A 16,905-nucleotide genomic window follows, 5' to 3' on the forward strand; every position below is an offset into this window, starting at 1 on the left:
TATGATTCTTCTTGAACTGTTTGCATGTCTACCTATGTCCTGTCTCTATTCAGGAAGGGTCTTTTTTTATACTTCTGACTTTTCTGCCACAAAACCTGGAGGTAAAAGGATTTGTTTTGGGGTGAGGGAAAGTAAGCAAAAGTAGTCATTTAGACAGATGACTCTGTGTTAATGTAATGTGAAAAATGTGGTGGGGTAAAATGAGTGGAAAAATCGTGTGTTCAAAAATCATTTGCTAATGCTAAAAAATTGTTTCTATTTCAGTATGTTAGCTGAAAAAAAATCAGTACCCTGGCAGTTGTGTTCTAAATAGATATTCTTGGCAGGAATTGGTAATTTTTTAGAGAAAAATAATCTGATTGTTATTTATGAAGTCTCATATTGGTTAACAATTTACTGGTCAAATAGCATTTTTTGTAAATGGACCCATAATATTAAAGTTTGCATCTGACGGAGTGAATATCCCACGTGACAAATGGTCAGTCTGCCTAAACACTGAAGCAAGAGAGAGAGACTTATCAATTTCTATTTTATGAGGCTTTTGGGAAATAAATGGAAATGACTGTGGTTGTTCTAAACTGGTCTGGCTTGTAATTTCCTATTAGGAAACATAATGCCAGTATGAGTAGCTGGATTTTTTTGCAACCATGAACATTGGAGGACAAAGTTGAAAAGCCTTTTGAAATACTGATGATAGTTTTGGAGAACATTTTGAAAGGTTTTGATGACCTAAAAAATGTAGCTGAATTCAATTATTATTATTTTTTAGGTTTTGTAGATTTGGTTTATAAAATTAATTTTGAACCTTTTAGTATTCAACTGTTTGAATGTTCAAATATTAACTTCTAAATGTGAAAATTGAAGAAAACTTTGTGACTGTGTGTTTAGAAAGTACTTTGTGGAAAAAAATAAGTAAAGACTGGATTTGTTATTCAAGTTTCTTCTGTGTATCATTACTGACCTGACAGATTTGGAGCTGACTCTCTGTAGAGGAGTTTCACTACTTAAGAGAATTGCTATAAAGCAGACAGAAGATGATCAACTTGTACAATAGTCTTTTCTGCTTGTGTTGGTTCCTCCCTTATCTCTGTCCCCCCTCCAATTCTCTCATGAGAGACCATGGGGAGCGCTTTTTACACCTAAATAGGTAACTGCTGCTGTCAGTGCATACAGGAGGCAGCAGATGAACTGGATACACAGAAGGTGTTGTAAGAAACCCCAGGTGGAGGTCAGAAATCAATGCAAAGCAGCTTACAGTGGGCAAAGGTGCTGAGGATAAGCCTGGAAGATGTAGTTGTATCTTGAGAAATGGCTTGGAAAGTGGGGCAAAGATGAGGAAGGATGAGAAGAGGGCTGTGGGCAGCCTGGACAGATCTCTGAAACTCTGGTGGTGTGGGACAAGTAGTTGGGGAAAACTTCAAGGGGATGTATGTTGGGAGAGGAGATAATGTAGAGTGAAAATTTTTGGTTGGTCTTTGTGGAAGTGGAGATTTATAGTGAAAGTGATAAGGGATGGTCAGGTCCTCAAGAGTGAAGTTGGAAACTAAGAACTTGGTAAAAAAGAAGAGCAACAGTCAAGCCCCATTGGAGCTAAGGTGCTTCCTACAGAAGTTTCAGGACCAAATGAAGGAAGTGTTGGTCTGTAGCATTTTTCTCCTATGTGATTCTTAAGAGTTGAGTTTTATCTCTCCCTCGTGGTAATTTTTAATCTGCAGACCTATGCATTCTTGTTTTTTCCTCTATTCTTTTTTTGTTACCCTACATTTTTTTTTTCTTTTTCGTTTCAGTCTCTTCAGTATAGTTGTTCACGTTGCAGTAGTACCAGAAACGTCTTCTGTGAATGGCAAGATATCTCTTCTTGGCAAAGTTTCTTATACTGCTTCAAGTCATTACCCCTGAAATTTTAATTAATTTTGAAAACATTATTTCTGATATTACTTTGTCGATCATTATTAAAATACCCAAGACCCACATATCCAAAAAAACCCCACTATGCACTCTTATGGTTTAAAATCAAAGAAAAGGGCTGAAGGGACCTTTCTCACTTTTTTAAAGCACCTTTTAATATGAGTATTTCTCTGTAGGAGTCTATTTACTGGGAAAATATGGGCAGAAGAAAATCAGAGAAATCCAAGAACGAGAGGCAGCTGAATACATTGCCCAAGCACGAAGGCAATATCATTTTGAAAGTAATCAGAGGACATGCAATATGACAGGTAAGAAAAAGAAATAGCTGCTGTTCTTGATAGGTAGGATTACTTGGGGGTACATACTACATATTGTCAGGATAGAAGAAAAATAGAAATGTAGGTGAATTCAAAATCTTCAGTAGTGCTGCATAAATAGAGTTGTTTTGCATAATAAAAAGACTCTGAAGAACAGAGGATTGAAGGGGTTTTGGGAGACATCTGAACCCTTATCCATCTATAATCATACAAGTATACCTGCAGGTTACAATTTTTTTTCATGTCAAGATCCTTTTTCCTTAAACTGCATGTGGTACTGAGGTATGAAACAACATCCAGATTCAAACAATACTGAATTTACAGCAGGATGATTGTATTCATTATAGCACATTGTTATAGCATGTTATAGCTGCATGGAGAACTTGTGGGTAAATGTTATTTACAAATAAGAGGCACATCAGCCCATTAGTTTCCTACACAGTTAAAAGGTACCTGACTAGGTGGGGAGCAAAAAACAAAAGTATTTTTCTTACAGCACCAGTCTTAGGATTTTTGGAGAGGAGATGGCAGAGTGGAGTTTAGCAAGGTCCTTGTTGTTCTTGTAAGTGCAGGCTATTTTTATAAAACAAATTGGACAGCATTTTCTTTTTCTGTTGAAATTTTTAATGGCTTCTTGGGTGGCTGTAAGTGCTTTCTGTGCACTTTGTTTACCCTGACCAGTTGGTATTTCATTTTCATCTTTTCTGATTTGTCCTGCTGGGATTGATTTTGCTGCAAGAGCTAAGTTTTTCTATGCCCTTCTTTGTGCCAAGTATCTTCTCTCTGGCAGCATGCATTCCTGACGAGATGTTTCATACTTTGTTCTTAGTGTCTATTATGTTTCCTGTTTCCTGTTCCCATCATATAACGGCAGATCGGACATTGTTCTGAAAGTAAAGGATTTTTTTCACATCAGGTTTCTTTCATTTGAAACTTACCTTTCTCTGGTTCTCTTGTTGGAAAAAAAACAAACCTCAGATACTTTTCTTCTCGCTTGGAGAAATGCAGCAGTGTAGATTTTCACCAGATTTTCTTTTGGGGAGTTGGAGGCAGGATGATGTATATGTAGGATGTGAGTGGACATTTGCAGGTAGAGCCAATAAAAACGTGTAGTGACAATAAGGGCAGCATTGTCCCCGAGCTCGTAAGAGGCACACAGGTTATTGCACCTCTGAGTATTCCCAGGGTTTCCTATTTTGCTTGTCCTCCCAGCTTTGCCTGTTGAGCAATGGGACATACATTGTATAGCACCTATTGAGTGTGAGGTGGGGATAGGTTTATGATGTTTGGAGTTTTTTTATGTTGATGGGTTTTGTTTGTTTGCTTTTTTTTTCTTTTAACAACAGTACTGTCAATGCTTCCAACATTGAGGGATGCCTTAATGCATCAGTTAAATTCTGAGAGTCTCACATCTCTTCTTAAAAACAGGTAAGACTATTTTAATTGTGTTAAACTGCATTTGTTTTGATCACAAGTTTTTGTCAAATTATATTATGTAGAGAGCATGCAGGATTTTGGTTCTCTGCCCCGTGAAATCACTAGTCTTAAAGTCTTTCAAAATCACTGTGTAAATATTCTGCATCGTGTTAGATGTGTTTTGATAGGTATGGCTGGCGTTTTGCAAACATTACAAGAATTTATTCTTCCTTTAAGATGTTGCAGTGAGAGGCATGTTTTTTGTTGGAATGCTTTTAAGATACATAGATAAAAGTACTTAAGAGGATCTAGTCTTCTCTTGAACAGGACAGGATATCTTGAGTGAGTTGTCGATGTTGTGTTTGTAAAGATGTTTTTGTAATCTTATCAAGTTCAGAAGTGAGTAGAAGTGGAAAGTATCCAAGATGAGATTGGAAATGGATGTGAGCAAAGAGAAGTAATTTTCTTCCCTCCTTTTTTTTTTTTTAAGTAGAACAAATAGGGGCACGTCATACATTAAGAGAAATGCTGCCCTGTCAGAAAAAACCCCCTGGATTTCCTTATTACTGCAGGAATAAATTGCCTGTTTTTAAATACATAAAGGGCATAATAGCATACCTTAAACATAAACTGCTTGTCATCTGGCACAGAGTAAAAGTGTTATGTAGGCAGTTAACACAGGGCTTCTGACTCACTCGAGACTGTCTTTCTAGTTTACCTTCCACTAGTTTATTTATGTAGCTATAACTTCAGCTGTCCAGCATTTAATAGGTTACCAATTCAATCACTTTTTTCAGTCAAAAAACTTCCACAACAGGGCAACAGAATGAGATATTTAAAGGGGGAATTGCAGCCTGAACAATGTTTTTATAATAAATTATCTGAGAATTTAGAACTGTAATTGAATATTATTTACCCCAAACAACAAGAAATTAGGAAAAATTAATTTTAATGTTTATCATAATAAGAGTCTTACTCAAGAAAAAAATTAGACTGAATGAACAAAAGAGCTTGTGGATCACCAGATATGTCATCTGGACTATGCAGCAAAATAGTCTACAACAGTTTGTAATCCTTTATTCAGTGGTGAAGAAATATAATGCCTTAGTTTGTTCTCTGTAGCAAGCATTCTTTTATCAAAATATACCTAGTTTCTCTAACTTGTTTGACTAGCTGAAGCAGTTTATGGGTACATTGACACACCTCTGAATTCCAACAATCCCAGTGAAAATAGATATTAGACTTTTTTGTTATGATGCATTTTTGAAAACAAATATTTTTTTTAAATGCTGGTAGGGAAGGGGTTGGGAAGGCACAGATGATGGAATCAGCCAGCAAGGCTCTCTCCACTTTGAAGTGATTCTTTGAAGAAGCTCTGCATTCTTATGCTATGCATGGAGGTATAGATTTCTTCTTTCCACTTCCGTTTGAGAAGCTCAATCAAATGGCTCCAGAGCTCTGAGTGCCATTGTTGTTCAATATACAAAAGAGCAGATATGGAGATTTACCTGTCTTAATGTCCCTGAAGATGTGTTATTTTTCTCACTGTCGTGGTTTTACTCAGGCCTAATTTTTCAAACGCCCACAAAATTGCAAAAAGGTGAGAGGTTTTACACAGGCAAAACAGACTCGACATGGGGGAGTAGTATTAAAATTTATTGCTAACAGAATAGAAAGTAAAGAGTAATATATACAACAATTCTAACTAGTTTCTCCTATGATGACAAACCACCCCTCCTTCCCCCATATCAGTCCAGGAGGAGAAGTCTCTTCTTCACTTTCAGGGCTACAGTTAAAGTCTCTCTTCCAATCAGGGTGTGGGGGTTCTCTCTCTGCACCCCCCACTGGTCTTCCATGGGCTGCAGGGGAACAGCCTGCGTCACCATGGTCATCACCATGGGTTACAGGGAATTAAAACTCTGAGTCTTCCTTGTTATGCGTGGAGTCCCTCCCTGGGGAAGCAAGCTCTCAGGGGATCCCTCTCCAAGGGGTCCACCCTTCCTCCCCGGGTCGCACGTTTCTTGGGGTTCAGCTCAGTCCTACCCCAAGAATGTTCCAGTGTAGCTTTTCATTCTCTCCGCAGGGCATCCCCGCATCTCTCGGTCTGGCTCCAGCTGGCCGCTGGTACTGTCTGGGCCACTCTAGGCCCGCTCTGCTCTGTTCCGTGCGTTGCTGCTGCTTCGGATCTGCTCTGCTCCTCAGCAGGGCCTCTCTGCTCACTCCGAGCTGCTGCAGCTGCCACCGCTTTTTCGCAAGGCCTGGCCAGCCTGCTTGCCGTGCCTCCCCCTGCAGAGGGGGGTGAAGGCAGTGAGGCTGGCCGGGAAACTCCTGGAGGAGTTTCTCTCTTGCTCTCTGGCTGCTGCATATTCTGGCCAGGGGCCCAGCTCGGCCCGGCCGCTCCAATGCTGCGCTGGGCCACCGCTGCCACTCCGGCGTCCTCTGCCACCCCCACTCGCAGTAGGGGAAACTCCCCAGCCCTTGGCCACAGCACCTGCTCCAGTTCTAACACCATGCCGGGCCCCCCTCGGTCCCGGCTGGGGAGGGCGGGGTGGCCTGGCCCCCCACAGGGCCCGCCAGCCCCTCTCCACCTCGTGGCTCTAATTCCTACTGCGTAATAAGTGCTTCTCTTCTGGCCCTATTAAATATGGAATTCGTAGAGGCGTTACTGCAGCTTTCGGTTGGCTGTCTGCATCAGAAACCCACCTGGAGCTACCCATCTTTCAGCTCCAGGGGGACAAGACTAGTCAAACCATGACACTCACATAATCTGTGTCGTGGCTTAACATGTTACGGATTTATGTTATCATATGTTACAGATCATGTTATGGCTCAGGTAATCTCCTTTAACTTAAAATCCATTCACTTATATAAATTTGGGTGGCCAGTGGTAGGCTGGGGGTGTAAGCAGGCTGAAGTCTTCAGTCTTCTAGAGAAACTTCTAAAGAGGGAGCAGCACCCAAGACTACAGATGTTCCTGCTCTCTCTGTCCTCCTCTTTTTAAAGCCATGTAACTGAAAGAGATGAGATGAAGTGCCAGCTGCTGTAGCCTTGCACATGTTGCATATCTCCCACCTATTCAGCACTTAGCTTTATTCCAAACCTCTGTTTTTTGTTTGCATTGCTTTTTGTTTCTGTAGCAAGCAGTGGCTTTCCAAATCAATGAATGTGAAACAAAAGTTTAGTTTTGAGTAGCAGCTGAGTCTTAGTAAATTGCAGGAGATGAAGACCAAAAAATTTATTTCCACTGTTAGGCTTAATGCTTGCAGACTTAAACTGTTACCAGGCTGCTGCCTTGTGTTGTGAGGAGAAACTCTGTAAGCATGAGCTCTGAAAAATGTTTTGATGTAATAGGTGCAAATATAGTTGGCTGATGTTGATGTATTGGCTTCTCTTTATCTCTTCAGTTGGCGTGAAAAACTTACCCCTCATAAGTAACAGATATGGCTTTAAGCCCTGTTATGTATTTTATCTATAGAAATAGATATTTTTTAACAGTCCTTCCTTTGTTTTACTTTAGAATAGCTTAAAAAAATTTGCATATAATAGCTTGCAAAAAGAGAAGCGTGTAAATTGTTTTTTATGTGCCATGGATCATTGTGTCTCTTCCAGCTATCGTTTATATAACCTGTCTATTATTTGGAGTTGTAGACTTAATAGTTTATTATACCAGTTCACCTGCATTATTAAAAATACATTGTTTATGTAAGTGATATAAGGGTTGAACTGATGCCAGAGTGCAGATGTTGTGCCTGTAAAGAGAAATGATTTCTGGTGAAAAGCGTATTTTTCTTTTTGTAAACTAGGTTAATGTAAAGTCTAGGTTAATTTGAACTCTCAGTCCTAAATATTTAAATGTTAATTCTGATGCTAAGAAATTATCAAATGTTTCCCTAAGTGACTTTTACAATATATATCTTCCACGATAGATACACAGTAACCATTCTTTACTGAGAGTGCTTAACGGGTGAGAATGGCTGATGAAAGTTTTGGATGATTACCTGGCTCTTATCCCTGCTACTGCTGCTTGCTAAGATTACCTCTGGATAGTAGTTACAAATATGACATGTACCTTAGGCAGTTCAGGTGTGTCTGCGCAATCTACAGTCTTGCAATTTTGACTGCAGAATATATAAAATTTTAGGTATTGGTCAGGTCAAAAAGTGAACCTCAACCAAAGAAAAGAGATTAGCATACGTTTGTGTGGGTGGCGCAAGATTTTTTTTCCACGGATGGTCATGATCTCTGTTTTTTGATGATCAAATATAAACTTTAAACCCACGCCAGGCAATGGTAAATCTTGCAAGAAAGTAGGGTGATCCTGCACTTATTATGCACAGGCAGATAGAGGAAGCCCTGCTGAACTGAGTTTGCTTTAAATATATAGAGAATCAAGGCCCCAGAAAAGACCACTTTGTGCCATCAGTGGGCTTTTTCTGATTGCTTATTGTAGTAGTTCAGAATTGATCATATAAGTGTGTAATTGACATGACTAAATGCTACATTTATACATTACATTTGGGATATCTTTTTTTGTGTGTTGTTTATATAGTGCCTTCTTGAATGAGGCAAATGGATATAGACCTGAATTTGATCTGAATAATTGTGGTAGCTAAATGAGCTTGCCTTAGAGCACTGTTATTTCATTTAGCATATTTATTAATTTCCAAGGAAAATATACTTCTTAGTGTTTAATATTTCCATTTATTTTTCCCACAGGCCAGCAAACAAGTTAGAAATATGGGAGGATTTAAAGATAATAAGTAAGTGGAAATGAGAGATTACATCTGCATAATTATTTAGCTTAAATTTAAAATGTCTTTCATGCCATTTAAAAGGCACACTTTAAACTGGGTTGTTGTTTCAGTAGGTATGAAAACAGTGTAACACACTACATGGCAAACCTCCTCCCTGCCCCTCCTCCCAAAGGCTTCTCATGATGGAACTTTTCTTAGCCCCAAGGGAAGTTAGAAGCTTGGACACCAAGGTGAAGAATGTTATTGCCCTTCATGTTACACTGCTCAAGAAAACTTTGTGAGACCTTTCTGTGTCATCACAGAAAAATCAAACTAGTTTTTCTGAAATTCTACGCTGAACCTAATGGAAAATGTTAATCAGAAATGTAGGCCAGCCCTTACATGGTCAGTGGTTTCCTCTTCTTGAGCCTGTTGGAGAGAACCACCATAGCAGTGGTCATGAACCTTTTGGTTCATCTTTTTTTTATTGTCTGATGGAAGCAGTGGAAGGGAAGGAAAAATAGTGGAGTCAGATAATTATGCTGTGAAATACCACAGCTTTTGGTTTTGTTTCTCCTTTTCACAAGACCTTTACAGATCCTACAGATCCTACTTTTGATCTGACTCCTTTCTTTCTGTGTCTTTGCACTCATCCATATTTATTCATGTCACTTCTTCTGCACATCCTCCTAGCCTTCTGGCTGGTAGCTGATGTTTATTTTAATTTTCTTTCACTAGATCCTAGCTGCTCCTGCCTTAGGTAACTTTTTCTCAAGCTGCTGTTGTGCCTTCTGTGTCTTAATTGCATGATGAGGGCTACCATAGACTGTGTATTTCTAATGAAGAAAAAGCATTTGACAGTAAATATTTTTCTTCTGAAGCAAGTTGTATAATTTTTATTTTTCTCAAAATAACTTGAGTAGTGTGCAAAATTATATTAACACAGGACTTCAAATGGGATACTCTAGATGTAGCTCCAGCACATTAGACTCATGACCATATTGGGTATGTATTGTGAAAATATGTGTTATGACAACCAGTGAGAGAAATGTGACTGTGTATTTAAAAATCATCAGCACTTCTTGAGTCTTGGAGAGCACGCTCTCTCCTTGACTCACCCTTATTTCTTTGACCTTGAAGTTACTTTGTTTTCTCTTTTCAAGGTTTCACAAGGAGCATCGTAGCTGTGTATAGTACCTGTATGCTGGTAGTTCTCTTGCGAGTCCAGTTGAATATTATTGGCGGTTACATCTACCTAGATAATGCTGCACTCTGTAAAAATGGCACAGTAAGTTTCTTGGTTTGTTTCAAAGGTATAACTTCTAGGAAGTGAAAGGATTATTTGGTGAGAGATAAAAAGGGCATAGCTTAGGAGTATCAGAATGAAACTGAGAGTTCTTACAAGAGTGGGAAATGTGGAAGCATTACTGCAAGTAAGATATATTGATGTCTTTTTAATACCCTCTAAATTTGGATGATTTGGTGATGCTGTTGCTTAACTGAATACTAGCCATATTGAAGAATGCTTTTTGTCTGCATTTCTCTTGCTTAATCATGTCTAAACACCAACATGACATGGTTTCTATGCTTTAATTTTTTTGTGGAACGGTAATACTGTTTGAATGATCCAAGATATGTATGCAAATTTATATAAATGCTTAGGTATTTCTAGCACAGACATTAATTCCCCCAGTTTAATTTTTCTAGGATTAAAGAAAATAGATGTTGTCTTTGAAATTTTGACTATTTTGTTTAACTCCAAAAGGCCATCTAAATGTCTGTTGGTGGGGCCAAGCAAGGTAGAAGACTTGTTTTTTGTTTATGTAGGATATCTATCACTGCTCAATAAAAACAGATCGATCCCACAGTAAGCAAGTATCCGTTGTAGAGAGTGAGATCTGCAAATTGTTGGATGGCTTGTCTAAAAATAATGGATACAAACTTTGATTAGTTCTCATATGCCCCCCTGTGATAGCTCCTGCTGAGAGTCAAGGAACAGCATGTCAAGGCAGGTCTGAGAAAACCTTTCATTAGGGAGGCCAGGGTTGACTAAGGTCATGCTTCATTTTGTAAAACCTGAAAAATCTTTTTTAGAAGGGCAAGATGAGTTTGGACTGGAAACATGTTTTCTTTCTGTTATTTTTTTCAATACAGAAGTGAGTTGACAGGGCCAATCTGAGGCACTCCACTGGAGCAAATTGAGATCCTGACTCTCAGTTACTGAAAGCTTCTTTTCTGTCAGATAAGCTTTTGTTAGGTTTCAGCATAAATAACATACTCCACTAGTTTTGATTTCTGGGATGGTGGAGGGTCTATTTGCATGTACAATGCAGGTTTTTAAGAGACTTACCTTTATATAAATGAAAATGAAAGAGTTTTCTGTGCCACTGAAGATGGAAGAGAGATCTGTATGGGACTGAAGAAAATAATGCAAGAGGACTTATGAAAGATCCAGGGGTTGACAGCAGGAACAGTCAGAAGCTAGTTGCACCGGAATGGGGGAATCCATCTGCTGCAGGGTATTATAAAGATTAAGGAAATTGGTGGCAGCTGTTTTGAAATGATTTCTGCATTGTTCTCTATTGTTGACATGTTACAGAACTGTTGTTTTTTTCCCTACAGACACCATTAGCTCCCCCTGAAGTTCAGCAGCAATATTTATCGAGCATTCAGCACCTTTTAGGAGATGGTATGGTGCTTATTATGAGCTAACTACACTTACAAAATTCTACTTTTTTCTAGACTTGAACAAATCATTAGAATAACTTTGACACTTTCTTCCTTCTAGGACTGACTGAGTTAATAACTATTGTTAAACAAGCTGTGCATAAAGTTTTTGGAAGGTAAGAGCCCGTGTTTCTCTGTGGTTAGCTTTTAAGTTTTATTGTGATGACTGTTCCCAAAGCAATGAGTTTTATGAGAATAAATAAAAAAGGGGTTATATCGACTTTTTCAAAACCATGTTTTTATTATAGCAGGCTGGGTGTACCAGTGCAAACCAAGGCAGTAGACTGGGGTCCTGTTACTTCTGAACATGTTATTGGTAGGAAGAGAAAGAATCAATATTCATTTTGCAATCAACACTGTAGCCTTTTTCCTTTCCAGTATTTCCCTTAAGCACACCCTGTCTCTTCTGGACCTGGAACAGAAACTTAAAGATATCAGGAAAGTAGTGGAACATAAAGATTCAGATCAGATTGCATCTTACTCTCCCTTATGTCATTATCTGATGCCAGATGAAGAAAATCCCTTGGCTAGCCAGGTACTTGTTTCAGTTTCTTTCATCTACCTTTTTTCATTCTGCATTTTTGTTTCTTTTTGGGGGTGAGGGAAGGGTGCGTAATAGTCCTCGAGCGTACCACAGTGTCTGTGTCTTGATTTATGATGGAAGAGGCTCCACCATTTATTAAAGTGTCCTTATCTCTTTAATTTAGGCAAAGTTACGTTTTCTTAGATTTGACTGAAAACAAGTGTCATCCTCAGAACATCAGCTTTGTGCTCAGAAACACTGCCCAATTACTGCTTTTAGCCTGTGGCCGAAGTTGTGACACAGTGCAGCTTAACTCAGCCCTAAGCTACATTGTATAGCTTGCACTGCTGTACCGGCAAAGTTCATGGAGCATTGTAGCATCTTGGCCGAAGCACGGGTTGATGATGTGCTTTGTTGCTTTGGGTTGGAAAATGAACAGGAAGCCAAGAGAAAGCTGTATCTAATCGCAGCTGTAATATTAATTTCCTAAATTTTGTGAAGGTGTTTGTCTCCACCCTCACCACAGGTTGGAGAAAACTCACTCTTCACTTGGTTTTACACTCATGTAAAGATGAGACATGGGCTTCAGCGTGTGAATGCTGTACTTACCACTTTAGCTTAAGCTGATATGCTGGGTTTATTTCAATTTTGAAGGTCAAAAGTGGAAAAATGCCTTGCCCAATTAGTCTGGTACTTCCTGCTAGTATTGTTTTTAGTTAAAAAAAAATCCTACAGTGACGATTTAAAACACAAATTATAAAGAATCTGATTTATGACAATATTTTCTTTTAGATTTGACTTGTACATCTTGACTTTATTCTGTGATACACAACTTTTTTATTTCTACTCTTATCCTCATGGTTGCTGATTAAACTTACTAAACAGTGTCCATCTTTGCTTTTTCTAGGCTTGTGGACTCACAGAAAGAGATATTGCTACAATTAAATTACTGAATGAAACTAGAGATATGCTAGAAAGGTATAGAGAAATAACTTGTATTCACATTAAACTCCTCACAACTATTGTTTATGTAAGACAATTACTTTCATATAAAAAAACTGTCAACTTTTCATTTGTGAAATGTGAGCGTTCTGTATTAAATTTTTACGTTCACTAATTGTAGGCTGGGATTTTCAAAAATCTGGGAACTCTGAAACTTATTTGTAAGAAATAATCCTGCCTTAATGAGGTAAACCAGGATGTCCTTCCCAGTCAGATCTCTTATCTGTTCCTCACCTGTTCTGTAGTTGTGCAGGAACAGAAGAGTACTTCTTTTCTGCCAAAGCAGGATAAATTGAGAGTAATTTTATTGGATTTACTTGATTTGATAAAGTGAACACCAGTATTGGCTTACTGGAATTTATTTTTAGTGCATGGTTTTGAGAGTGGTTGTATGTGTACTTTTACCAGAGAAAGCTATCAAAGTGAGGCTTCTAGAATAAACACAGGATATGAGGGAATTGAGACAAATGCTGAACTATTCTTACCATTTAGCTGCTAGGGATCTGGGGCATTTTAAGGGTAAGTCCCTTCTATGTTATTACTTAGTAAGAAATAGAAGTGAGAAATGCTTTTAGACTTAACTCCGTTTTAGGGTAGAGTCTGGGTTGTTGAAGGAGCTGGTCTTTGGTGAGGTGGCAATAGTAATGGCATTTATCTGGGTTGTACATGCCCCCTTAGGGGAGGCACATCTGAGGCACTGAACACTTGCAAGGTTTTTTAGTTGCAAAACATAAAACCCATGAGTCAATCCTTTTATTATTATTATTGTTATTATTATTATCATCATCATTATTATTTATTTTCAGTCCAGACTTCAGTACGGTTTTGAGCACATGTTTAAACAGAGGATTCAGTCGACTGCTGGACAATATGGCAGAGTTTTTTAGACCTACTGAAAAGGACCTCTCTCAGAATGGCTCTGTAAATAGGTAAATATTTCCTTCTGTTGTGGTTCTCATGTCACTGGTGTTTTGCGTTCATAGTGAATTCCAGAAAGCCTATTGATTTTCCTGCCTTCTTGAAGTTCTCTTGCTGGAAGTATTATTCTGCTTCTTGCTCTTCAAGAATCACTGCATTCTCCTTGTTTTGTTCAGGTAGGCAGCTAAGAGGATTTCATGGGTGGAAAGAAACATGCAAGAGTATAGGTGAGGTATCTTTCCCACCATTACTTGCAGATCTAGAAGTAGAAATCAGATGACCTATACCTTCCACTGTTTGCCTGAACACTGTACTGGCAGACTGCCTTTTGGCCTAGGGAGGGTTTACCCCACTGGTGGTGATTACTGGCAGATGTGCTGCAGTACCTACCTCCCTGTGAGGCCATAATGAAGAGCCTTCCCCTGCAGCTCGCGAGCCCTGTGCACCCCAGTCTCTGTCACTCTGGTTTTCAAGGAAGCTGGGTGGGCATTGCCGTGATCCTCCAAATACAGGGAGCCAAAGCATCTACAGAGCTCTAGGTTCTTTGCTGGTATGTTGATAAAATATAGTAACGCTCAGGATTTTCTACATATTCCTAGAAGACAGCTTAAAAATAGCTTTTATTTCGAAGTTAGCTTTGGTTTTAAACAGTGAGGTGAGACTGTTACAAATTCAAAAGCTGAGTTCAAATCCTTGAAATATTATTTCTCAAGTATTAAAATTAAAACCTTGAATGTTTTATGTATGTTTATTTTAGTAACTGATGGCTTTCAGGGGGTCTTATTTTTATTTAAATATATACTATTTACATCACTTAAAATACCCCAAAGAGTGTAGTTTGGTTGTCTGTCTTAAGCCTGGTTTAGTTTGAAATAGTGTGAGACTTCAGACTGGCACTTCTATCACCTGTCTACATATGCACACATGTAAAGGTTCTGGCTAAACCATAATTCGCTTGCATGAGAAGCAAGTATGAAACGTTGTGTAATAGGAAGACCAACTGAAATTAGCTTTGGTACTCCTCTATATTAAATGAAAGGCTTGACAGGGAAAAAAAACCCCTTCATCTGTACGTTTTAGTTTGCAGTCTTGCAATTCTTACTTTTTAAGTAGTAATTACTTAGAATTCTAATAATCACAGTTTAGTGGTTTTACCAATGTCAGAGCAGTTCTAGGTCAATATTTTTTGGTTTTTTCTAGTCTTTCCAGTGTCAGTCTTCCTTTAGCCAAGATAATTCCAATAATAAATGGGCAGATCCATTCAGTATGCAGTGAAACGCCCAGTCACTTTGTTCAGGTAAGAATCTTCCTTATTTACAATATTCCAAGTAAAATTTTGAAATGAATGTTGTATATTTCTTTTTAATAAATTCATTCTTTCTACTTTCACTGGCTTTTAAAAAATGGGAAACAATTGGCATAAAAAGCTTTTTGTACATTTATATCTTCCAAAAATATGCTGTGTTTCTAGAACCTCTTCCTTCTGTTGAACTGTGCAGATGCACAGACAGGTCTTTTAACTTGGTTCGACTTGCAGTTCTGCCCACAAACCTGTCTAAAGCAAGAAATTTGAGTAATGTGTCTGTGGAGGCACCAGGTGTTTTTCTCATGATGAATTCTGTACTGCAGCAAAACCAGAATGGCGTTGGATGTGTTCAATTAAGCAAATTTATTTTTTACATTTCTTCCAGGACCTGTTAATGATGGAACAAGTGAAAGATTTTGCTGCTAATGTTTATGAAGCTTTTAGTACCCCTCAGCAACTGGAGAAATGACTCGCACACTTTTAGGAATAGATGGTGTATTTATAACAAATCCCTTGCAACTACTGGTGAGACTTGGGTTAATTTTTTAATGGTGTAGGAGTGGCAGACCAGCAGAAAGAACACTCTGAGAAAAGTGGGAGTGAGCCCATATTTTTTCTAATAGAATTATGTTTCAAGCACCCATTAAAAGTATTCTTGTTGAAAGAATCATTGTATGTAAAGACTTTTCTATTAAAAAAGTCGTTAAATTCCTCTGTATTTAATTCGATTATTTTTATTGCATCTAAAAGGCATCTGGTGGCGGTATTACAGCAGGTTACTAAAAAACCCATTTGTTTGCCCTGGAGTGTGTAAGTTTTGAAAAGAACTAATGATAGTGATCTAAGAATAGCACAGAGTAGGAGAATGAAGTAATGCTTTCTGCTTCTTCTCCCCTCAAATTTTGCTTTTTATAAAGGAAATTTATTTCACTTAACTTTACAAACATTATTCCAAAGTCTCTTGTTCTTCAGAAGGCCTTTGCCAACAGATGCACGTTCCTCTTGAATGAGCTGGGGGCATGCTCTCTGTTACTTAATACTAAAGGAATGTGGGTTTTTAGATGTTCTCTTGTTTATGCTGTTCAAACAGCTACACTGTACACATTACCTTGTAAATATTTTATCTTAATTTGTATTAATTTTGAGCCCAATTGTCTGTATTGTAATAAAATATTTTAATGTAAAATTTGTGCGTGTATTAACATTACTAGCAGGAAAGGGAATAACCAAATTTGGCGCACCACTCAAAATTCTGACATAGTTGAAAGAATAAATTTAACTTACATAGTAATAATTTTGCACTCAGCAAAATTAGTCAGGAAAAATAAACCTTAAATCTCTACACTGAAGCAGAAACAACTAATACCTTCTGTTGTGCTTTATCTCCTCCTCTTTGCAAACTTCACATTGTGTGTCTATCCCTAGAAATGGTGACACGTGATGAATTTGGAAATTTTTCAAGTTGGATGCAGTCTATCCTCTGCTTAAAATGTTGTCCTTGCCAAAGTTGAAGATCCCTAGCAACTCCTGATTATTTCTCTTTTTTCAAGAGTTAAGTTATTGAAGTATATGCTTTGTTTAATAGTCTGCAGAAGGCACCCTGGTAACTGTGTAAAAACAATGGCTGTAAACAAAAGTCAAGCTTTACCCATGTAAAATTATACAAAACAGAAAAAAAAACCCTTCCCAGTTTACCTATGTCCCAATAATGGATAAAATTACTCAAGAGTAGGAACATGTGAAATGAATGACTTCCATGATGAGAAATGATGATGTACATATGCATTACCTCCATGCATTTGTGAGGAATTCCTAACCATTGCAGGCCTGTTCTTCCCGATGTTACCCTACTCAGTTGAAACTGCTAGCTACCAGTTGTTGTACACACCTGGAAAAAGTTTATTCTTTTCTCCAAAACTCAGCTTTTACTGTGCAGTTTTGTGGAAGTTGGAGTTCTTGCATTAAAGAGGGTGTCCAACTGACTTACGTGCACCTGAACAGTGGCTTGAGCTTTGTTTTTTGAGCTTTGCCTGTTTGTCCCTACACCACCCCCTT

General features: G+C 38.2%; 1 protein-coding gene across 1 annotated transcript in view; it reads left to right on the forward strand.

The window, feature by feature from the left end:
• The window catches only part of PEX3 (peroxisomal biogenesis factor 3), a 22,082-nt gene extending 6,046 nt beyond the window's left edge, over positions 1-16,036 (forward strand). Inside the window, exons 2-12 of the mRNA XM_027751450.2 lie at positions 2,085-2,216; positions 3,572-3,653; positions 8,358-8,401; positions 9,538-9,662; positions 10,997-11,063; positions 11,163-11,217; positions 11,480-11,636; positions 12,532-12,602; positions 13,433-13,555; positions 14,745-14,841; positions 15,236-16,036. Of these exons, the coding sequence (XP_027607251.1) occupies positions 2,085-2,216; positions 3,572-3,653; positions 8,358-8,401; positions 9,538-9,662; positions 10,997-11,063; positions 11,163-11,217; positions 11,480-11,636; positions 12,532-12,602; positions 13,433-13,555; positions 14,745-14,841; positions 15,236-15,319 (1,037 nt within the window). The 3' untranslated portion in view covers positions 15,320-16,036. The remainder of the gene's footprint in view (positions 1-2,084; positions 2,217-3,571; positions 3,654-8,357; positions 8,402-9,537; positions 9,663-10,996; positions 11,064-11,162; positions 11,218-11,479; positions 11,637-12,531; positions 12,603-13,432; positions 13,556-14,744; positions 14,842-15,235) is intronic.
• Positions 16,037-16,905: the final 869 nt, after the last annotated feature.

The sequence above is a fragment of the Pipra filicauda genome, unplaced genomic scaffold, assembly GCF_003945595.2.
Source record: "Pipra filicauda isolate LSUMZ 115617 unplaced genomic scaffold, ASM394559v2 scaffold55_size4083901_pilon, whole genome shotgun sequence".
Taxonomy (NCBI): domain Eukaryota; kingdom Metazoa; phylum Chordata; class Aves; order Passeriformes; family Pipridae; genus Pipra; species Pipra filicauda.